Source organism: Hydra vulgaris, chromosome 04 (genome assembly GCF_038396675.1).
Source record: "Hydra vulgaris chromosome 04, alternate assembly HydraT2T_AEP".
Lineage (NCBI taxonomy): Eukaryota > Metazoa > Cnidaria > Hydrozoa > Anthoathecata > Hydridae > Hydra > Hydra vulgaris.
This window is the reverse complement of record NC_088923.1, coordinates 45,099,297-45,125,640: the sequence shown is the minus strand read 5'-3', so window position 1 is coordinate 45,125,640 and position 26,344 is coordinate 45,099,297. Positions and strand designations below refer to the sequence as shown.

At 26.0% G+C, this 26,344-nt stretch overlaps 1 protein-coding gene across 1 annotated transcript in view; it reads right to left on the bottom strand.

Moving 5' to 3' along the window:
- Window positions 1-26,344, bottom strand: part of LOC101236816 (gamma-tubulin complex component 5) — a 105,227-nt gene that overhangs the window by 12,509 nt on the left and 66,374 nt on the right. Inside the window, exons 17-27 of the mRNA XM_065796432.1 lie at window positions 17,887-18,005; window positions 7,352-7,419; window positions 7,206-7,273; window positions 6,767-6,814; window positions 5,609-5,702; window positions 2,282-2,438; window positions 2,032-2,063; window positions 1,655-1,734; window positions 1,345-1,413; window positions 968-1,030; window positions 790-881 (exon numbers count right to left, since the gene is read on the bottom strand). Of these exons, the coding sequence (XP_065652504.1) occupies window positions 790-881; window positions 968-1,030; window positions 1,345-1,413; window positions 1,655-1,734; window positions 2,032-2,063; window positions 2,282-2,438; window positions 5,609-5,702; window positions 6,767-6,814; window positions 7,206-7,273; window positions 7,352-7,419; window positions 17,887-18,005 (890 nt within the window). The remainder of the gene's footprint in view (window positions 1-789; window positions 882-967; window positions 1,031-1,344; window positions 1,414-1,654; window positions 1,735-2,031; window positions 2,064-2,281; window positions 2,439-5,608; window positions 5,703-6,766; window positions 6,815-7,205; window positions 7,274-7,351; window positions 7,420-17,886; window positions 18,006-26,344) is intronic.

Genomic DNA, 26,344 nt, shown 5'->3' with positions numbered 1-26,344 from the left:
TTTCTAACAATTTTATATTAGGCAAAACTCTTTGAAGCAAAGTCACAAATTACTTTTAATCAATGTTTATTGATTTATCAATATGTTTATTTAAATTATCAAAGAATATTATATATAATAACTTATTTATATATAAATTTATTTATTTATGTAAATATATCTTTTTTCCAACAAAATACACGCTAGTTAAATAATAACATACTTATTAAATAAATAGTATTTTCAAATCACTTTGTAAAATCATTTTATTTTTTGTTTAGTAAATGAAGCTTTATAAAGATATGTTTACTCTTTTTAATATACATTTCTTTGTAGTAAAAAAAAGAAAAAAGTTATAAAGATACGTTTACTCTTTTTAATATACATTTCTTTGTAGTAAAAAAAAGAAAAAAGTAATTAAACCTTTATAATTAAGTATAGGATGCCTAACTTTGAAACTTTTTTAAAGATTTTTTTAAAGCTTTTAAATGATTTTCTTTTTTTTTTTTAGTATTGTTAAGTTTTATTTTTTTAATTTTTGATTTCTCTTTTGATAAAACATTTTTCTTAAAATTTTTTAGCAATGTATTTTTTTTTAATTTTCTCTTTAGCTCAGCTTAGTTCTTTCAGCACATTTATAAAACACTTAAATTATCAGAACATGCAAATAGCTGAGGTCAAGTTGCCTAAAAATATTATTTTATGTGTGGCTAAACATACTGTGCGAATATTATTTTGTGTGTAACCAAACATACTGTGCGACTGCACGTGGTTTCTGTAACAACCGGATATATATGTTATTTTACAAACCTTCCTATGAGATGCAAATGTCTTCTTTGAAGAGCATCTTGCAACACTATATTTAAAAAAGGCTTATCCTGCCAATGGGTTTTCTCCTTTGCCTGAAAAAAGTATTTATTAAAAAAAACTTTCAGTATTTACATGGAAAAAATAAATCTAAAACAAATAATTTATTTTTATTCCTTACCTTCTGGAATAACTCAATGCAAAACTCATGCATTGTACCACCATCTTCCATAAGAAAAAAATTCTATAATAAAAATGTTCTGTTGAATAAATCTTTGGTAAGTTCTAAGAGAATGAATGATACCACATTAACGAAAATTTTCAAGCTGATTTCAATAAAACATGACATTTGTTTTTCAGTCTTTTTATTAACAAAATATTGAATTATATAAAAATAATCCCAATATCTTTATATAATTTAATGTTTTGAAAATAAAGATATTTTTGATATAACAAAGGCAATTTTATGGATATTAAAAAGATAGTAAAGAGCATTAAAATAAATAAAAGTTTTCATCAGAAAAAGAATCAATTTTTAAAAAACAAAAACTCTCAAACCTTCATAACTTGAAAGTGTTGATGCAAACTAAATTCTTCTTTAAAAAGATCCAATAAAAGTTTACAGACCTGAAAGAATGTATTATTGTCAAATATCCCAGATAATAGGGTATATCATTGCTACTTCATAAATTTTTATAATATTTTAAATACTCTATATAAAAAAAGCAAAACTAGTTACAAATTTAAAATTTACACACACAAATTGAAATGATGCAAAATGTGAAATGTAACGAAAAATAGAAAAACAAAATAAAAGATTGAAAGTGAGAAAAAAAGAAAGCTGAAAGATATTAGAACAAAATATTACCCTATCATATCGTTTTAGTATTCCCGGAAACAGACTTTTTTGAATAAGCAATTTTATTGGAGGACGACATGCGCCATTTTCTAAATATTTCTAATTCAATTATTATAGTTAAAGTTTTAATAAAACACAAAATAATAAAAAGTAAAAATGAAACACAAAATAATAAAAAGTATTTATCAAACATGAAATAATAAAAACTTAAAATAAAACACAAAATAATAAAAAGTATTTATCAAACATGAAATTATAAAAACTTAAAATAAAACACAAAATAATAAAAAGTAAAAATAAAGCACAAAATAATAAAGAGTCAAAATAAAATATGAAGTTATAAAAAGTAAAAAATAAAACATGAAACAATTAAAAGTCACACATACTCAAAAGCTCACTCCAGGATTCTCCTTCATTCCTATAGCAATCATTATCAAAAAGTAATTATCATAATTAGATGATTATCTTCATAAAACACAATTTGATAATCATCTTCATAAAACACTATAAATTATTTAACTATGAATCTATATAGTGATCACTAGTGATACTTATATAATCAATATTACTATAATAAAAATCTTGATTATAAAGTGAATTTAATTTTTTTTTAAATAAATGTGAAACAAATTTAACCTCTGATTATTTTTTATATATTTTTGTGCGATACATCTCTGTTTTGCATGTCCAAACATAAGATTAAAGTTTTGTTGTACCAGATGATCAACCAAAGGATCTTCAAAGCCTATTGAAGAACCATCAGTAACGTCACCAGTCACCAGCCCGTCATCAACTGTAAAAATTAAGCTTCTTTAATATAGTCAAAACGAAAAATTTATTTCAAAAGCTTTCACCTTAATACAAAACAAAAAATTATGATATCAAACATCATGTGAACTTTATCTATCTATCTATATTTATAACTATATCTATTATTACTTTTAACATTTAATGTTTGCCATGTGTTTAGCCATTGCCACCTCATTAAGAAACATGCAGAACAAGCCATTGCTTTAATGTCTTAATGACTGGCAATGACTAAACACATACATTGTACGTGTTTAGCCATTCATTTCATTCATTGCCAGTCATTAAGAAACATGCAGAACAAAAACTAAATGCTAGGAAATTCTAAAATCATGTCTGAAAAAACTCAGATGTGCGCATTATAACTGATGAATATATAAATGAATATATAAAGATCATATTTTTAAAAATAGAATTTAAACAATATTTTTTTGAAATGAAGTAGTGACAAAAAGTGCACATAAGCATAAGCATAAGCATAAGTTTTTTACCTTATATCTAAATAAGAAATTCTATTGTGCAGGTTAAGAAAAAAATTACCCATTTTATTATTTTGCAAGAAAAAAATTTTTTTTACAAAAAAAATGTTTAAAACTTTATAAAAGTAAATAAAAAACATAATCTTTTTATAAGATCAATTTATGAAAAAATATATAACAGCTATATGCACATAATATATCATAATTAACAAAACTTTATTCTAAACATTCCAGGTTTCTAATCATCAAATAACTAATAACTATATTTTTTGTGTGCAAAAACTATTGATATCAATTTTGTTTTAATGGTTGATGCAAAACTACTTTATTGTAATTAAAGTGATGCTTTATTGTAATTAAAATAAAAACTTTTTTTCACAATATGAAATGGTTAAAACTTAAATTAACTTGAACGAGTTTTAAATTTGTATCTAATTTTACAATAGCATTATCGTTATAGCTGTTCAATAAGAATTTGCTTTTTTTTACTTTTTGCCTAATAGCCAACAAATTCATGGAATTAAATTCTTTCTACTTGAATGCTAAAATGTTCAATTTCTTTATTTAGGGTAATAATACACAATTAAACAAATAAAACCCACAACTTTACCCAAATAATAAAAGTTCTCTTGAAAACTGTTTAATTTAAATTTACAAACATTTTTAAACAAAAAATATGAAGTAAAAAATTTAACTTGAAACTATAAAATATTTTGTTACTAAATCCATCAAAATTATCTGACATTTCCATGACTTTTAAAAAGTCTAAGTTTTGTAAACCAATGGCAGAAACAGCTGTTTGGGCAGATATCAACTTGGATCATGTTAGTATACCCAGATATTTTTATTGTGATGGTACTACTAAAAAGATCATTATCCATAGTTTATGAGTTCTTTACCCAGAATTCAATTGAGGGTTTGTATCAGAACTGAAGCAGGTTGTTCTGGATTAAATATTACCAGTAGCATGACCGAACAATAATAACAACAGAGTTGTTATTATTGTTCATTGATTGAGTTTGTATCAATCAACAAAAATAAGTTGATTGATACAAACTCAAACAAAATATTTAAGTGTATTTTGATTACCTATTTAACTGATACTTTATTATGTATAATACTATTAAAAGGGCCTTTTTAAAAAGTCATCAATTTCGACCTTTCCCTGCCTTCTATTTGCCTTAGGGTCATTCCTCCTAGCTTAGAAAAGGAATGAAAATTTGGAAAAAAAGAAAAGAAAAAGATAAAAACAGTAAAGGAATAAAATATTTTTTATCAGTTTAGGTATAGGAAATCTTGTCTTTTTAAAAAGGTCACCCTGACCTGACTGATTGCAATAAAATGATAATCCATAACTTACACAGCAATACCTTTTTTAAAAAGATTTTAGACCAGAACTCATGTTTGCAAAAATCTTTAAAATATCACTAGTAAAAAAAAAATCATTTTAAAATACTTCATGACTTTTTCCATGACTAGTTGAAGTTCTATGAAACTTCGATGATTTCCATGACAAATTGCTATCTTTTAGAAGAAAAAGTTGAATCAGTATTTTTTTACTAATGTATTACTGCTCTGTTGTATATATAAACTCTTTATATATATAAAACTGTTATTTATATAAAACTTTTTAAACTATTTAACAAGTGTTTAACTGAAAACTGTTTTTTGCATGCTAGAAAATGCATCTGTTTTTAATAAAAGTAGAGTTTATGTAATAGGAACAATAAAATAAGAACAACAGATTACAAAAACTTTTTATTGTCTTATAATACTTAGATTAGTGTTGTTCTTATTTTATAAAAACTTATTTTTATATTATAGGAACAACAAAAATTAATAAACTTAAGAGCCTAGTAAATTTCAATTAAATTATACAGATTTTAATTTTTATGTTCTATTGATTTGTTACCACTTGTCAACCTTGATAACAGTAAAATTCTATTACAGATTTGATAAATTCAGTAACACAAAAGTAATTGTTTTTGACTTATATGTTGAAAGGTTTCCATGATATCTGGCAAGATGTTCTTCACCAGAAACTCACATCTATAGTGTATATGAGAAAGTAATCAAAGTTATTAAATATTTCTTTCTTAATCGCAATACTTGAGCAAACCTTAATGGATAAAACTCTACTTCATATCCAGAAACCTTGGAAGTATTACAAGATTTCAAAAACATCTGCATTACATTAAAAAAAAGTCAAAAAAAAAAAACAACAAAAAAAAATAAATATGAACTTTTCAAATAATTATATCTTTAAGTCATTTCAATAAAAGTTTTATTTTCTCTTTAATTGAAGCAAAACTTTTCAACAAAAATACACCTTCAATTTGTTTTTTTATAAAGGTTTAAAATTTTTTTTTTTGTTAAACAAAGTACTTGAACTCAAACATTTTATTACTTTAATAAATCTTTTCCATACCAATCTTATTTAACAAATTAGATTAGAAAAATTGCAATTAATGTTTTCTGAACTTTTTTTTAACAAAACATTTGATTCTTTTACAACTTCACACAGATTTTTTCAAATAAGTAATTAATATAATTACAATCATACTTACAGAAGCTTACTGTTTGACTAATATCATTGATATTTTCTGTTTGAATTTTATTATTTAGTGTCCTTGTACTTGTAAGCAATTAAAATAAATATGTATAAAAATAATGTTACCCTTTAAAAATCTATCATTGGCTTGTTGCAATTCTTTTATAAGATTCATCCTAAATTCTTCATGCAAAGATGTCTCCACTACCAATGATGAAAACTTAACATACAAATCAAATATATATTTTTTATTAGTTCGAAAAAGTTATCTAAGTGCATTATAGACATTATACAAAACATATACAATATAACCCTTTTTTTCTACATTGATAGAAGAGGTTTTTTATCTTGATAGAAAAGTTTTTAATCAAAATAGAAAATCTTTTCCCCATCTTTCAAAGGTTTTAATTGGTTATTGCGCTTGTTGCAATAACCAATTAAATAGTCTATAGAGACAATAAAAAAAATAAAAAACTGTAAATGTATTTCTGTTTCAAACTATTAAACATTCTACCAAGTTCATTAATTAAGGCTAGTTAATCAATTAGGCTAGAATATTAATTTGTTTCTTATTAGCATTACATTTACATAAAACCACTAAAAAATAGAACAAAAATTTTTGTAACAAATTAAAATTTACGTTATTTAATTAAATTATGGTTAACATTTTTTTGTGATGGTTTGTAAGAAATACTGTAAACAAATTTTAAATATATATTTTCTCATCTCACACTATCAGAACATTAAATTAAAAAAACATAAAACAAGTTAAAAAAAACAACAAAAAAAAATCAGAAAAAAAAAAAAAAAAAACTCTTAGCAAAAAAAAAAGAGTATTGCATCTCCTATAGCAATTTAGATATATACAGAAACAATCTAAATATATACAGAATCAATCTAAATATATTCAGGAACAATCTAGATATATACAGAAGTAATAAAAATCAATTTTATTGCATTCAATTTAAAGTCTAAAATATTAAAATTAGTAAACTTTTTAAAAAACCTTTTTAAAAATGCATTAGATGCAAACTTACATTAGCTGAAAAAACTTCAAAATCACAGTAATTCAAGTGTTGAAACAAAAAGTTAAAATAAGTTGCATAATAAGAAAATATCAAGAATAAAGTTATTGATATCTTCTACTGCTAAATGTTAGTAGTAAATTAGTAGGTTTGAATTGATTGTAATAAATCAATTTGGTTTATTTCTTGCTTAAAATAATACATGGCAACTTTAAGGAGATGAACTAATAAAAAATAAATAATTAAATGAAAAACTTACATCTCCAAATTCAGCTAACAATCCAAGCGACTTTCCAGTTACTAAAATCTAAAAATAAAAAAATAAAATAAAATATTTGTACATAGAAAACCTGAATGTTTTTAAGTATATAAAATCTACAAAATAGATTAGTTGACTTCATTAAATTATGTTGATAATGGTTGATATTGCTTTGTAATATATAATAAAATTATTAATAATAATAGCAGATATACATAATAATTTCTATTATTGTAATTAATTGTTAAAATTATGAAGCAATAATGTATGCTTTTTAGCTATTTAACTGTGGACTTCGGATATTTTGTCATAAAAGTTTAATAAAATAGTACATTTAAGTTAAAAACAACCAAATAAAAACAATAATAATTATAATTATTATTTTAAATAATTGTAAACTATTGTGTACATGTTTTAAATACTATATAATTTTTTTTACCTGTTTTTGAATTCCTTCTATAAATTTTGGAACAAGAGATTTCACATTTCCATTAGAAGACTTTGTTTCTGTTAAACAAATAGCAAAATATATTTATTTCCTATAAAGTAGTACAGACCAAAATAGAAAAATGTAAAAAAAACAACCTTTTATTTGGTAAGTTGCCCTCCAATAATTTTCTTCATCTTTTTCCACTTTTTTTGAAGCTTGCAGACTATAAATAAATAAAAGCAAAAATATATAACCATAATTGAGATTGCTTAAAAAATCAAAAAATCTGTATACCTGATTCTTTAAGGACCACCCTAATATATACATATATATATATATATATATATATATATATATATATATATATATATATATATATATATATATATATATATATATATATATATATATATTAACAAAGAAAAAACAACTTTTTCTATGGTACTTTAAGTTTCATGCCTATATGGCAATCATCAGCCATTGAATACAAAATCAAAAACAAAAAAACCTGCTAAAAATTACAAATTACTGTGTAGTGGGATCTTCATGTCGCTAAATGACATATTGATGGCAACCAAAAAGACATATTGATGGCAACCAAAAAGACATATTGATGGCAACCAAAAAGACATATTGATGGCAACCAAAAAGACATATTCACCTAATCACCGGTGTCAAAAAAAGATAAGATAAAGAAAAAGATAAGAGGAATTTATTCTTGTGCCTGCATTTTAAAATCAACTCATTTCGTTTATTTAACAAGTTTTCACCTTTATATGCTAAAATAAGGAATTTTTTGTATAAGCAAAGATTGCAAACTTTTGACGAGGAGTTATAAGGATTGCACATTTCACAATTTTCCACTTAATTAAAGGTGTAAACATTTTGTCTTTTATGTCCCAAATTTCTTCAGACAACTCGGCGCCATTTTTATATTTATTAATGTTAAATAATTTTGTATATATATATATATATATATATATATATATATATATATATATATATATATATATATATATATATATATATATATATATGAATAAAGTAATTTTGAAGAAAAGTGGATTTCTTTGCATGGTTTTCTTGGTTTTCTACTGCATGGTTGTTGGTTACTACTCAGGATTTCACAATTGTCTCTACAGTCTTGAAGTCATCTCATCTGTTCCATGTTTCCAGATCTTCAGCTAGGAATGTATCTAGCATGCTCAGAGTAGCAAATATGTTCCCACTCTTCTTGGAAACAAAATCAGGAAGAGTTTTTTGTGAGAATTTCTGGAGCTTTACTTGGTCCCATACACACTAAAAGCAATACCCAATATGAGTTCCAGGATGTGATGACAACAACCAAGTTGCTTTTCAAGAAAGAATGCTTGCACTAAACAATCAACCAGTGTTGGAGCTGGTTGTATTGACACACATACCACAGACTAATTCTTCCAGCTCCCATTTTTGTAAGGCATAATGTACTGTTTGTGCCTCTGATTGACTAGTACCTTCAAAGTAAAGATCCCCAGCAAATTATATATTATATAATACATAAAAAAATGTTTATTTGTTAGTACCAGCAGGAATTTTTAGAATATCCAATAGCTTCGTACACCCCATTGTTGTGACAAGAATTGGCAACCTGTTAACCTTCTCTGTTCCAGTCAGATCATTTATGAGTTTGCCATCTCAGTGCACTGTAAGTGCCGTGTTGCGCTTGAAATTTTAAATTATTCTGGAGGTGGCTTCCTGTCTGTGTTTTCAACACTTGCGACGGATGGTTGATCTATTTAGAGCAAGTGATTCAGCGTCTTGTCCTAGAGCCCTTGAAGTTTCGAATACAACCATCATGGCAGCCTGGTTGCTCAGCCTATTTCAATCGAACATTGTGCCAGTTATGGTGATAGTACAATTTGGCATCCTTGTTTCTTTGGTGGTGGAGTGACTGCACTACTTGTAGCTGAAAATAGATCCTGTTTTTCAGTTCCACTCTGGCTTTCTACTGACTTGAGTGTGTAAGAATAAATTCCTCTTTTTTTAACAACGGTGATTAGCTAGCATCAAGTATATCTTTATAAATATGTCTTTTAGCAACATAAAGATCCCACTACACAGTAATTTGTAATTTTTAGCTGGTTTTTTTGTTTTTGAATTCCTTAACTGCGGCTGAAAATGCAGTTTTGTTTGATTGCTGAATTGTGATCGTCCTCTTACTCTTTTTGGCGGCTCTTACTCTTTTAAAGGCCTTTCCACTCATAGAATAATTGCTCAAGTTTTTTTATGCAATATTTGATCGGAATTTTTGCTCAAAACAAAAACGTTCCACTCTCTCAATAGTTTAGTTTGCTGCATTTCCAACATCTTCTTTCAGAAAATTGTACAAATTAAGAAAATGTTCAAGAACAAGCTTCCTTGATGGCAATTTGTATCCATTGATCCCCTCTATAGGGCTAAACTAAACTAAACATAAGCCACCTGAAAAATTAACTTAAATTTAGATATTTGTTATTGTTGATAACTTAATAATTGGTAATTTTTGTGTCATGTTATGGATAATGAACTCTGTCAGGGATTTAAATGCCCTTGCCGAATGTACTCAGGGTTAAATGCTCCTCCCATGTACTTGGGGTTAAATAGAGTGAAAGTTTCTTTAAAACAAGGTTTTCAGGCAGAGTATTTGAGTAAAATATTGTTTCAATTATTTCTCCTTAAAGGGGAAGACCTGGTTAACCTAATTGTATTTGGAAAAATGCAATAAGATTGAGTAGTAGTTGCAATGGTAGTTAATAAAACAAAATAAAGGATATTATTACATTATAGTTTCCCTCATTCTCAGTTTTTATACTTTATAACAATAGTGCACAAAATGCAATAAAAACTTTTTATAATTTTACACAACATACAAAATTACAAATTCCTCATTTATAAAATACATTTTACATATTTACCTTCTAATGATGTTCTTACAAATACGAATTCTTAACAATAGTTTTTAAAATATAAAAAAAAATTTAATTATTAAAATGGTGATAAAAACATTAGCAGAAGATACAATACGGCTGCAAAGAACTTGTACAAGATTTAAAAATAATTTTGTAAGGTGCCCAAGATGTGTTAACAATAAACTATATAATTTACAACAAAATATTTCAATTCAATCTAAACATTTATCTTATTAAAAAATTGTATTTATATCTACTATTATTATTATTATTATTATTAATATTATTATTACTTTTATTATTAGTATTATTATATAATACTCAACTATGTAACTATGTACTGACTTACTGACACAAAATATTTATTTTTACTTATTAGTTGAAATCTGTTTATTTACATATATTAATTTCATTTATAGTTTGTTCTAAATGGTTTCATTTTGCAACAATATTGAGCATTTTGTTACATTTGGGTTCTTTTGTAAAATTCTTGCATGCCAATATTCTCACAAAACAAAAAACTTTTCTAAATATTGATCCATCCTGCTCATATTTACCCTGAATTATTTTTATATATATTGGAATATTACTAGGTGTTCAGACAACGAAGTTTTTAAACTTCAAAAATAAGGACCATCATAATATATATATATATATATATATATATATATATATATATATATATATATATATATATATATATATATATATATATATATATGTATACTAAATCACGCTCGCAAATAGTTATAGTTTTATAATTGTTTTTGAACGCCACAATGTTTATTGAGTATATTTTTTAACGAAAAAAACAATGTATTTTTTACCTGATGATTGCTAAATGCATGAAATTTTTAGTAGTAAAAAATAATGTAGTTATTTTAATTTATTCTTGTCAAATAATCAATTATATATATATATATATATATATATATATATATATATATATATATATATATATATATATATATATATATACATATAAATATAAATATATATATATAAATATATATATATAAATATATATATATAAATATATATATATATATATATATATATATATATATATATATATATATATATATATATATATATATATATATATATATATATATATATATATATATATATATATATATATATATACATATATATAAACAATTTTAAAACGTACTCTACCAAATAGAGTGCTCAATGTTCTAAAAAGAACAGAGCAATTATAAAGTAGTAGAAAATCACTTAACAAAACTTTTTCTCATTTACCAATGTTTTAACTGTGTTTTATCAAAGACTCATCAGAAAATTCTCCTGATGAAAATTTTTCTGATGAGTCTTAATTGATGAAACACAGTGTCAAATGAAAAATTTTGTTAAGTAATTTTTTACTACTTTAAATATATATATATCTATATATATATATATATATATATATATATATATATATATATATATATATATATATATATATATATATACATATATATAACAGCATGTCATTTACATTTTATGTAATAAATCTATTTGTATAACGTTAGGTACAATTGTCTGCAAGTGTAAACATCAGTAGGTTATGTTTAGTTTCCCAGGTTGTATATAGAACAACTGTGTATAGTATATGTATATGATAAATTTTTAAAATACTCTAAGAATATCATTTTTTGCTTAAACTGTTTTGTTTGTATTTAAAAAGTGAAAAAACTAAAAAAAATTTATTTGCTTAGCGGTGGATTTGAACCCACTAACCCACATGTTTAGATGTTGGCACCAAGGACAACACATTAAACCACTGAAGTACTAAAGATATGATAAATTAAAAAATAAATTTATAAATTTATAATAAATAAATTTATAAACTTTTTATGCCGATGAAATAGTTCAACAACTTTTTACTTTAAATAATTGCAACTATATTGCATTAAAATTTATAAAAAAAAAATTTAAAAACCACAATACACTCTCAAAAATGAAACAAACAAAAAATGCAAGTATTAAAATTACATTTACATAATTTAATAAAATAGAATTTTATCTTTACTCGAGATGTAATCTGCAAATATAAAATGCAATATGTAATAATCAAATGTAAAAAGTCCTCTTGGATAACATTATGTACAAACAACTGTGTAAACATCAGTGCTACTGACAGTAGACAAGTTAAGTTTGCGAATCATATATTTAAGGATTGTGTATGTATAAGAAACTTTTTAAATTTTTCTTTTTTTTGGAGGATTTGAACTTTAGATGACTAAAACCTTACTGCTCTGAGTTATTAATGCTTATGTTAAGGAAATAAAAAAATTCTTTTATAAAAATTTATAACAATATAGTTATTAACTCTTCCCCTCCTTCTCCTCCTTGATAGTTCTGCTAGCTAAAAATATGTCGTAATTTGAAGAAAATTCAAACAGATAGAGTTAACTTATTTAACATTACTAGCTCCAGTACTTCATTTCCTGAGTCCTTATTTGTTTTTTGAGTAAATATAGTCTAAGTAAGTGGGTTGAAATTTTATTATAATAATTTCAAAAAACAACAATAGAAATGCCACACATTTGTCATCTATGTTAGATATGTATACATACATACTGTTAGATATGTATTCATGTATTACATATACTCTTGTTTGGTCATTTTTTATTTTTATTAGAAAATGTAAACTTCATGTTTTTTTTAATCAATAGATCGCCTGCCCAAACTAAATCCGTTAGTTGATGCAGCATCACTCCACGCACCTTCAACCTACTTGTCAGTCAATGTGGCATTCCTCGCATGTTCTACTTATTTTTTAGAAAATGTATGTAAACAGTAAAAAAATAAAAATAAAAACATTTAGAGAGTTTTTAGTTTCATTTAAAAATAATAGCTTTTTTGGAGATTTTTTAAAAAAGATTAAATTTAATAACTTTCCTCAATTAAATCTAATAGTTTTTACATACAGTGTACTTGATATTGTCTTCTTTAAACACTAAGCTGTTATGAGACAAACAATAGAAAAACAATAGATTGTTAAGAGACATTTTTTACCACACACAATAAATTTAAATTTATTGTGTGTCAAACTATAAGAATGTATGTGTATATTCTTATAGTTTATAGAATTTGTTGTTCCAATTTCAAAAACTCTGGTGAACATTCTGACCCCTCCAATTATCGTCTGATCAGTTTTCTTTCTGTTATTAGCAAGGTCTTTGAGTTTTTGATCAACTAGTTTTTCACATCCTATTTGGAGTCAAATAATTTACTGTCCGACAATTAATATGTTGCTTGATCCTCTTGCTCTATGGCTGACTGGTTAACAGTTTTAACTGAAAGATTTTATCATTTCATATGGTGTATCTGGGAAAGTTTTTGAGATTATCAAATAATTTCTTTCGAACTGCTTTATTTAAGTCATCTTTAAAGGCCAATTTTCTTCTTTATTTCCAGAAACTTATGAGGTACCTCAAGGTTCTATCCTTTGTCCTGTTTTGTTTCCTATCTACATTAATGATCTTCCTGACAACCTTACATCTAAAGTAGCGCTTTTTGCTGATTAATCAACCTTACACTCCTGTCTTGACAAAAAATCTTCTCTTTTCGATCGCTTAGAACAGGCAGTGGATCTTAAATCTAATCTCACTTCTGTAACAGATTGGGGCCCACAGTGGCTTATGAATTTTATTTCCAACAATACTCAGTTATTTACTGCAAACAACTATCGCAGTACTGTCGATATTCCTATATTAAAAAATGGCAACCACCTCACTGAGTCATCTTCTTTACATCTTCTTGGATTGTTTAGTACTGACCTTTCATGGAAACCATATATTCAATACATTAGCTAAAATCACCATTTTCTATCTCCTGATTCCGTTTTCAACCTCTACAAATCTCTTATTCGCCCCAGCATGGAATACTCATATTTTAGCTGGTTCTTTTAATGATGCTCTTTTTCTTCTAGAAAAAGTCCAAAAACACATTGTCAACGTAGTTGGACCTGCTTTATCTGCTAAGCTTTAGCTTCCTTCCCATCATCGTAAATACTATAATTGTAAATGCTATTATCTCTTGTTCCATCAACTAAAACTCAATCTCGCTTAACTTGTCATTCACCAAAGTCTCATTCTTCTACTGTATCTTTACTCTATCTGTCTCTGCATGCTCTAAAAAACTTTTACTTGTCTAGTTTTTTTTTCCTGCATTTTAACGCTTGGAACTCTCTCCCAACTTCATGTTTTCCTGACTCATACAACCTTGAACTTTTTAAGTCTTCTGTCAACCATTTCCTTGCTCTATAACTTTATTCTTTTTTTCTCGTAACTCCCAATTTAATAGTGGTTGCTTGCAGCCTTTTTGGGAGTAAATCAGAATTAAAAAAAAAAAGTTTAAATAATTATTATATATATATATATATATATATATATATATATATATATATATATATATATATATATATATATATATATATATATATATATATATATATATATATATATATATATATATACACACACATATATATATATATACATATATATATACATACATATATATATACACATGTATATATATATATACACATGTGTATATATATATATGTGTGTGTATATATATATGAGTATATATATATATGTGTGTATATATATATATATATATATATATATATATATATATATATATATATATATATATATATATATATATATATATTAATAATGCTTTATTTGAAGGCCCATTAATATATAAACACTACATTATATAACAACATTTAACATAAAGTAAACTAAGTAGCGTTACAATGCATTATAAAAAAATCTAGTTTTTAACAGCTTCGATATTATTGCTTAAAAATGTAATTATAGATTTCAAAATAAAGTCAAATGTTTAGGAGAAGGTAGAAAAAGTTATGGATAATTTTTATTGCCTGTCGGTTAATTCATAAAATAATTTTTGTGTTTAAAAAGGTATTTTTATAATGTTAAGTAACTGAACAGGAATTGTAAATACTTTATTGATATTATAATCAATATATGCAAAGCTATATTTTAAATAAAATTATGCCTGATAACTTGTAAATCTAGAAATGTTTTATTTTTGAACCAAAAATAGCATGTGTTACTATCTTAAATAAAACAAGATTATACGAAGTAATTTAATTGGTAATTTCGTTCATACAAAACATTTAAAATGTATTTGCATTGATACTAAACATTTAAACTATTTTAAATGTATTTGCATTGATACCAAACATTTAAAAGCATTAATTAAATTCCTTTTTTTTTTACTTTCGCAGTTTAAAATGAGTTTCATGCTTTGAAATTTTAAATATCTTTTTACGTGATTCAACTCAAATTTCCAAATAAAAAACAAAACTTTATTTAGTCTAACCACAATTTTTTTTGTTTGGGGGAACTATGTATTCTGTATTATTTTATGTATTCTAATTGCACCATTTTTTAAAGTAAGTTTTTTAAATCATAATTTATCATTTTGAAAATATTTTGACCATATAAAAAAAGGTTAAGTAACAAACATAACATTTCAATTTTATGGTTACATAGCAATTAAATAATAAGATAGTTGAAAAAGCAAGCAATAATTAAATTTAAAAGTTGATAGTTTTAATGAAAACATTTTATGAGCAATTCTTTATTAATACCTAAAAATTCCCATCTGACTGCTATGACTTTAGTTTAACTCTTGATGGGGTGATCTTAATTTAATCCTTGATGCCTTGATGTGATTTTTTTGATTTATTACAATTGTTAGAAGCAAGTTATGTGACATAATAATAAACACTTTTTGTTAATATTTAGAGGCCAACGTTAGGTTTGCATTTGCAAAATACTAATATAGTAGTGCTCAAAGTTTAACACTTTAAATCAGATAAATAAAAAACTAATTTGTTGTATCAGATAATTAAAAAACTAATTTGCATAAATAAAGCGTTTAAAAAATTATTTGTTGATCATTTGAAGAATATAGTAAAATAATTTTTTCTAAATGGTCTTTATAAGATAAAAAGCTAAAAGCTCATGTGGGATTCTCGCATAGCCTCTGGGGCCAGCACGCCACTGATTATGCAATTGCAGAAAAATTTCTTTATGCCTGCTAAATAGAAAAAGGAAAAATATTATTTTTATTTATTTAAATATTGATTAAAGTTTGTTGATATTAACACAAAAAATCTTCTTGCTATGACAGCAAAGAAAACTAACTGGCCTTTTCAAATTCATTTGTAAACTTTGAAAAATAAGTTTTAAACCAATCGTTAAGTAGAAAATTCAAATTTTAGCTTGCAAAAAAATGTAACCTTTTAAAGAAAAAAAATTTGTTGAACTTGTGCAACAAGCTCATGCCAAAGTGTGGTTCCAAAATACTCCCTCTGTTTCTAAATACTGGAATACTACAAAATATGGTAACAAAATAAATTATCTTATGTATAATATGTCAGTATGTCTGTCAATAAAGCACTGGAATCAAAATGAAAAAATGTAGCAACTCACCTAATAATAAAAAACATACTTAATAATATATAAAATGATTTCAGTAACAATATAAAAATATTTTAAGTAACTGAATAACTATAAACTAAAACAAAACTTTAATCCTTTTATAATATCTTAATCCTTAAAAATCTTAATCAAATAAAAAAACAGCAATAAAAAAAAATAACTTTTTTCTTAAAACCAAATCATTTACATCAGATCATTCAGTTACATCAGATCATTCATTTACATCAGATCATTCAGTTACATCAGATCATTCAGTTACATCAGATCATTCATTTACATCAGATCATTCAGTTACATCAGATCATTCAGTTACATCAGATCATTCATTTACATCAGATCATTCATTTACATCAGATCATTCATTTACATCAGATCATTCAGTTACATCAGATCATTCAGTTACATCAGATCATTCATTTACATCAGATCATTCAGTTACATCAGATCATTCATTTACATCAGATCATTCAGTTACATCAGATCATTCAGTTACATCAGATCATTCATTTACATCAGATCATTCAGTTACATCAGATCATTCATTTACATCAGATCATTCAGTTACATCAGATCATTCATTTACATCAGATCATTCAGTTACATCAGATCATTCAGTTACATCAGATCATTCATTTACATCAGATCATTCAGTTACATCAGATCATTCATTTACATCAGATCATTCAGTTACATCAGATCATTCAGTTACATCAGATCATTCAGTTACATCAGATAATTCATTTACATCAGATCATTCAGTTACATCAGATCATTCAGTTACATCAGATCATTCATTTACATCAGATCATTCAGTTACATCAGATCATTCATTTACATCAGATCATTCAGTTACATCAGATCATTCAGTTACATCAGATCATTCATTTACATCAGATCATTCAGTTACATCAGATCATTCATTTACATCAGATCATTCATTTACATCAGATCATTCATTTACATCAGATCATTCAGTTACATCAGATCATTCAGTTACATCAGATCATTCATTTACATCAGATCATTCAGTTACATCAGATCATTCATTTACATCAGATCATTCAGTTACATCAGATCCCATAAAAAATTGTGTATATATAGAGTTATTAATAAGTTGACGGTTTCATTTTAAACTTTTTCCATTAACATTTGAACATTTTAAAGCATACTAAACTGATTATCCCCTGGCATCAAGTCTCTTTTTATTTTTTAACTAATGTGCACATGTTTTAATAAGCCTAAATAGATGTTTTTAATATAACATTGTACCTGCAAATCATAAACTCCTCATCACTGTTGTGGGGAAGTTTACCAATGGTCATCCATTGGTCTAAATCTTGCAAATACGACTGACAAACATCCAAAAACATTGCCAAGATCATTGAGAACTATAAAAAAAAACTAAAGCTTAATCAAAACATATTTAATAAATATAAATATTAAAAAAATAACATAAACAATAGAGAGGTATGACATATACATTATATATTTGTATATATATATATATATATATATATATATATATATATATATATATATATATATATATATATATATATATGTATGTATATATATATATACACAACCCTCTGAATTAAGGTCGACCTTATATATATACATATATATATGTATATATATATATATATATATATATATATATATATATCCATATATATATCCATATATATATTAAAAACTATTAATATGTTCAACATATTAACGTTGGATTCGAAAAATTTTTAAATAAAAAATATTTTTTGGAGTGAACCAAGACTCTTGAATATTAACTGAGTCTTAAATATTATTTAAAATAAAAAGTTTTTCATTAAACATCTGGTATTGAAGTAACAAGGTATTTTTTTGATTACCAGTAACTAGTGAGTTGTGAATCAATAAAATTGATTTTTAATGTAGTTACCCAAAAACAGATTTTGCTCCTGTTTATGGTGATATTATTTTTTGTTTCGAAGTACTTTGTTTATTTATTTACTATATTTGCTTCAAAAGACTATCACTATTGCTTTTGATTTTTAAAAACAAAATTTTTGGTTTTGCTAAATCAGCATTTAACCGTAACAAAAAACTTATATTATTTCCTGAGAGACAAAGGACAAGCTGTTTTTTTTTATAACAATAAACACACATTAAAACAAATTACTTTTTGTATTAAAGAGAACAAATTAACAACGAAGATTATTAGCAATAAAAATTATATAAAATAACTTATTACAAAATTACAAATTAAAAAATATTTAAAAAGAAAATAACCATACCAAATAAAAATATGATTATCAATATCTTATTAGAATTTCCGATATAACATATATCATATATTACATATAACTATATAAGATATATTACAGTTCTCTCTTTTTTTTTTTTTAAATAATGAAGAACACAAAATTTCCTGGTAAAAACGTAAAATTAACAACAGCAATTTTGGAAAAAGTTTTGTTACAATTAAAAGCCGAGGTTGCAAATTTAAATTAGATTGTTAGAAAACAAAATGACAAAATAAATAATTACAAAATTCTGATTATAATCTATGAAGTAATGTTGTAACTTAACTGTAAATTAATACCTCAGCAAATGAGTATACTTGATGCAATTTCTGTTGAAGAACTCAAGAAAAAAAAGGAGAAGAATATTATTATTTCTGGTGATTTAGAATCAACCAGAACTGATAAAGAAAAGGAAGTAGTTAATTTAGCAAAAGTTAACCATCTTATTGACATAAATATTGATACCAATCAAATTACATACATAAAAAAATTTAAATTGAAAGCAAATATCCAAAATGCTAATATGGCAATACTTGTTGTGTTATCATCACCAGAACAAAGAATTCCAGTATTATCTGCAGCAAAAAATTTAAAAGGATACAAGAATTTTCTTAATGTATTCATTAATCTGGATATGAAATCAGCATAAGCCAAGTTAGACTATGACTTTTGTAAAGTAAGAAACAAACTAAATGCCAATCTGGCAGAAGAATCCCCTCTTTGTTATAGTATCAGTACTAAAAGTATGGCCCCAAAGAGCAACAATACACAAAAATTGCATCTAAAATTTTTCTACTTCAAGGCAACATCTATAAAAAACAAACTTAACTACAACTAGTAAGCTCAATTTTAAGTTATGATACAATGGCAATTTCTGAAACTTGATTTAATGACTATTCTACACCAAACATAAGCGGATACCAAATATTCGATCACAATAAAGAAGGGAAAAGGGGAGGTGGTGTCTGAATATGCTAAAAATAAATTAAAGATTTGAGAAACAATAAAGTTAAAACCAAGTTAAAACAAATACCAATGGATCATCAACTCACATGAAAACTAATTGATTGTAAAAAAACTACTGGTACAACTATGTCAGATGATTTCAACTTTAACAATATAGCCATTGACCTATATGTTGTTCCATCTTTACTAAATAAAGATAAACAACTTGAAAGTTTTAGAAGTGCTATCCAAAATGCATTTTTTTATTAACACATATATGTACCAACCTTTCAAACGAATGATTGTAAAACAACAAATATACTAGACCTTGTTTTCAAAAAGGGTCTACAAACACAAAATCAAACCCAAAAATAATTACTTCTTTCATCAATTTGATATCAAAATGCTTTAGGATCATGAGAACAATTTGATTAAAAATAAAAATTGCTGAAATGCCTAATCTAAAGTTTCAAGAGTCTTTTTGCAAAGAACAAAGAATGAGCTTCAAGAATTTTTGTTACAAGCCAATGTCAAATTTGATGACAACACTGAAAATATTTTCAAATGGGAAGTGGTTGAAAAAAAAACTAAGGGAGCTAAACAAACCTAAATCAAGTGGCACTGATGGAATTTATCTCCGTGAATTGTCTAACTCAATTCTATTCTTATTTAAACTGTTGTTTAATTATTGAGACTAGCTAATGTAACGCCAATTCACAAAAATGGAAGTCATTAGGATGTTTTAAACTACAGGCCCATTTCCATAACATCAGTGGTCTGTAGAGTAATTGGAAGCACCATAAAGGACAAAATAGTAGAACATCTTTCAACAAATAATTTAATATTAAATGATCAACAGAGCTTTGTTGAGGGAAAATTATGCATAACAAACTTGATTGAATTTTTTGATCTAATTACAAAAGCTACTGAGAACGGCATTCCAGTTGATATAATATTTACAGACTTCAGCAAAGCATTCAATCAAGTAACACACACAACTTTGTTGAAGAAAACTAATATCATACGGAATAGTAAATAAGTTGTTCAACTGGATAGTAAACTACTTAAAAGATCGAATATGCGTGTCGAACTAGAAAATGTCATATCAGAATAGCTTCACATGCTTAGCGGGGTTCCTCAAGGCCTGTTTCTGGGGCTATTACTGTTTATAATTTACAACAAGTATAAACAACTAGGCAACAAAAATCAAAAATGATCAACAAATTTATTTTTTTTGTCACAAAATTGACAAAAACAATTCAATCAGTTTGCAAAACAGTATTAGGCTTATATTAAAATGGTACAAAAAATGGAAAATGCCTTTAAATGAGAAAAAATTTAATGTAATTCACATTGGTAAACTAAATAAAAAGTTTCACTACCAGGTAAATAGACATTAATTATCAAAAGTAGAATTTGAAAAAGACTTGGGAGTGATCATAGGCATTGGCAAATCAACTCTGTAATAGCAATGTCAACGAGGATAGGATCTGCTGCCTTAGTCTGATAACACTGGAAGAAAGGCAAAAAAGAGGAGACTAAATATAACAATTTAAAACTAAAAATAGACTTAATAAAAGAAACTTTAATTCCAGTTCAACCAAAGAAAAACACCACCACGATACAAGACAAATAATCTTTCTAACCAGAGAACAAAACAATTCTGATGTCAAGTACAACTTCTTCTCAAAGGCGATAGTCAAAAGATGGAATCAACTGCCAGTTAACTGTCAAAACTCATAAAAAAAAATAATTTACAACTACTATAAATGGTCATTCTCTTGTCATTGTAGTTTAATATTAAAATAATAAAAATATGTTGGGTACAAATAAAACAAAATAATCAAAAAAAAAATTGTTAATTTAGATTTATAATTGTTTATGCAACACCATGATTGCAAAAAGTGACCAGCGGAGCCGTCCAATTATGTAGACCTGGGAGTTGTGATAATAGAATCATGTTGTAGATTATGCCATTGGGTATGAATCATAAATGAATGCAATGACTATTTAGTAAGAGGAATAAAATTTCACGAATCAGGGAGAGAGAGAACCATAACTCACACTGTAGTCATCCTTAGCAAATGATAAGACAATTGTCTATGAGAAAACAAGTCTATACAAATCCGCTGGTCTACTAATGGCTAAAAATATTGTACAGTACAATTAAATAAGTAGATAATAAAATTGTAAGTAAAAAGATAGTAAATGATAGGTCGGCAATATAAAAAGAAAAAATAAGCTAATAAATATGGTACTACTTATGGTCTAAATGCTAGATAATAAATTGAAAACTGGTAACCACCTGTGTAACACTTGTGTAACTGGTAACCAATTGTGTAACATTAAAATATATAAATGTAACAAATTCATAATATAAAGCTGTAACAAATTCATAATATAAAGCTCACAAAGCGTTAAAATTCATGAGTGTAAGAGATAAAAAAAAGTTAGTGCCATAATAACCAAATAGAATTAAGTAGTGAATGGTGATTCCCCTCCTCGGGAATTCACTGCAATCACAAATGATATTTCAGAGAGCCTGAGACCTAAACTAATGCCACTCGTCAGTCTTCACAATAGATCTCACTGCCTGCACTCTACATAATGCTTGTCAATATTGCAATACAATAGGACTAAAATACAAAAGCCAAAAGTTACAAACCCTATCACAGTTTTCAATACAGCCCCAACATACTAATGATCTTGTGAGGGTGGTTTGCTTTGTTTTTTCACATACATTTCTGATCTGTGATTTTATGGTGCAAAACCATAAAATCACAGATAAGCACTTGCTAAACAATTTTTGGACCCCAGATAACCGGCTGTATTCTTTAGTTAGTTATTTGTAAGTTGGGTGGTATTTTTGTGTAAAATTTTTGTGCTATTATGCTTCTTACAAATAAATGGTCTCATTCACACATTATAACACAAATCTGAATAAATATACAAGGATAAGGTCAAAAAAAGATTATGAACAAAACCATATAATAAAGAAAAAAAATTTGATTTACCGATATTAGAGACTGTTGATGTCTACAGGTATCATGATGTAGTGCATTAGTATGTTTCGTTTAGTTGTTTAGTATGGTCTTGTTATGTTTTCGTTCAATTTCAAATCAGGAGAATAGAAAGCTAAACACACTCACTTCTTATGCTTATAGGTTAGCACATCAGAGCCAGATGTAAGACCTCCAGAATGGATTTTAATAGATCGAATGCACACATTCACAGTAGGCCACAAGCCATCAGTCTTAGCCAAAAGAGCTACGACCCCGTAATGACATGGGATGATGTGCTATGAAGTAAGATTTTAGATTCAAGCACATAGTTAGCAAGCGACGATTCCATGTGCATTATGGAGCTTCCTTTGTTTTTTCTTAAAGCTTAGATATATATCTGTATTTTTGATTAAAAAATTATGTTTTTTTTTCTTTCTTAAAAAACAGTATAATTTACATTTTAAGTCAGCCAAAAACCGTTTAATGTTGCTGCGTCGTCGCCCTCATAACTTTTTATACAATTAAATTCAAATATTGTTATTTAGACTCATAATACAGTTTGCAAATGTATGCATTATTTAATTATTTCCGGTCTCATTGTATCTTTACAGATGAAGTTCTATGAACTTCTCTAACAACCAAAGTATATATTCAAACTAAGAATAGAATTACTTATTTTATTATTGCTATTTGCAATATTTCAGAATAAAATAAAATACTCTTTTGTTTGCGTTTTGTTTCTTAGTTAAGGAGGAAGACTATCAGATAATCTTTTTTTGGTAAGACTGGTGGAGCTTTTCCCAGAAGTCTTGAAAGCAGAGCAAACTTTGTCAACTGATATCAATCTATTTTGTTTTTCCTCTTCGCTGTTGTAATAATGAACACATTGCTGCATGATGCCGACTGCTTTTTCAGAATGGTCATTGACAATAAGGCTATTGGCAAAATTTTCGAAAATTTTAAACGATGACTGTGTATGCCAGTATTGCGGTGGGAGTGAAAGCCAGTCTTTTATTCTTTCTCCTGTTAAACCACTAAAACTAAACATAAGGTAAGAAAACTCATCTACCACAGGGGCTAAGCTTGGTGGATCTTACTCAGTGCTAGCATTTTTTTCTATCTCTTCTCTAATGCCTTGCTTTTCTTTGTTTTCATTTTTAAAGTGTGCAGCCTTAGGCTTTTTAAATGAAAGAATTGCAGCTGCAATTTTTTGTTTTTCATGCATAGGCAAATCATCATCTAATAGACCTAGTGGAATCATAGTTAAGTCCAAGTACCAAGTATACTTGTAAAACGAATCAAGCACAGCATCAACTCCTGTTTGACGCTACGCTTGATTTGCATTCCTCCTTCCAATTAAACTTGCACAGATCACTTGGAGTGTAACTAAAATTAGGATGTTCAAATAGGCTCTTAAATTTTTGAAACAATAGATTTCTGGTCCTGTATTCAACTCATTTAATTAATTCTGTTATGTGATGCCTACATGCTAATTTTAGAAAATATTTATTCAAACTGCTGGATATCTTTACGATTGAACCTTTTTTTGATCCTGGCATTGCTTGCAGTTGTGTAAAAACAAAGACCTTCTACTTTTGATTAAGTTTATATTCCTTTAGTACATTCATAACAATTTTTTTTTTTTTTTTTTTTTTTGTAATTCACCTCCCCTAGGCTGAGAAGGCCACTACAGATGAGGAGGCTACTTGTGGTTATAACCCTTTCTCAACTCTATAACTCCGAAACACCAACCTTGATGAACAAAGCCGCTGGGCGGAGAAACAAGTTGAGTACACTTGTGTATTGATCCTCACCAACACTTGTGTATTGATCCTCACCAGAAGAGGAAGTTAAAGGAGGAACACTTAGTAGGTGTGTTTCACCCTCAATGTTCACAAGAACTGCCAGCTTGTCAATCTTAACCTTTTTTCTGCATTAATTTTATAAAGAGTTTTTCCATCAAAATGTGTATTTCGTGGATAAGAAGAAGCTTCTATTGCATTTTTTACATCCTTTTTTGTTAAAGTTGACATATTTTTATTTGCCAAATTCATTTTTCTAAAGGCTGTTGATTTATTGCAATGTATATCTGTAAGCTCAACACCAGCTTTAGTTAAAAAAGCACTTGTGAGTTTCTGCAAAACATTTGGTGAAACAACACCTAACATATAAGGGCAACATTCCCGGCATACACATCTATTGAAATTTCTGCAGTTACTGTACAGTTAGATTGATATGGTTCTTTTTGATAAATGTTACAAGGCTCAAAATCAGAATCATAGGATGAATCAAAATTCAAATCAGAGCTGAGTTCAATTTCATATTTAGATTTTTTTGATCGCTCTTCCTTCGTTCTATTTTTCTTTCTGTTACTCTTTGCTATATATAAGCATAAAATAATATTAATAAATTAAACTAATATTAAACGAAATGTTTTATAAGGAAAATATAATCTAATATTTTTAATTGTAAAGTTTTACCTTAATGCTAAATTTCTTATCTTCTGTCCCAAGAATAAACTTTCTTTCTCCTTCCTGGTCTTCCAAATGCATCAAATCTTCAAATCAAAAAAATTTAAAAAATTTAACAAATCATTTGTTAAATTTTTTAAATTAAATTAAAGGATTCTTTTTTCAAATCAGAATACTGCTCGACTAGTTTTATAAGACTTTTGAATAGTTCAGTGTCACTAATAACTTCAAACCCTGCTTTTATTCAGGGTTTTTTAACCTTACTAAAAACACAGTTACAATTTAATTTTTACCAGTAGTGTTTTTACAAGTATGCAGCTAAATTGATTTTTTTGGTGGTTTTAGGCAGTTTAGATTGCAGGTATGCTTGATGTTGTAGAATATCCATTCTTGTTAGAAGTTGAATTTCTAAATGCATTTTTGCTTTTTGTTTATTATATTTTAATGAAATAATTTAGACCACTTTCTCTCTTAAATATATAATATACATTAAGTTGTACAAGTTTTGTAAAACTAGAAACTACCTGAAATTTCTGGTTTAGCAGCTTTAATATTAAACAATTTTTTTTTTTAATTAGATCATAACTTAAATTTGTTCTTAAACTCACACTCTTTCTTTCATACATATTTATCACAATATTTACAAGTCATATTTAGTAATAAAAAGTCTATTTATCAATAAATTTACAAGTATTATCACAATTATTTACAATTATTTACAAGTATTATCACATTTTTACATATTTATCACAAGTATATTTGCAAGTATATTTACTATATTTACAAGTTTAGTAATTGTCATTAACTTAAATAACCAAGAATTTTATATTTGCATATATTATAAATGCTGGAAAAATACTTAATATATTATTTAAATATTTGTTATGTTTTATATAGTTTTATATGTTAAATGATATATACAACACATATCCTAATTTGTGTATTCATATCACTACTTCTAAAATAACTAAAGTTATAGTTATAAGTTGAAAAAACATATTCTTTTGTTTGGTAAAGGTATTAAAAA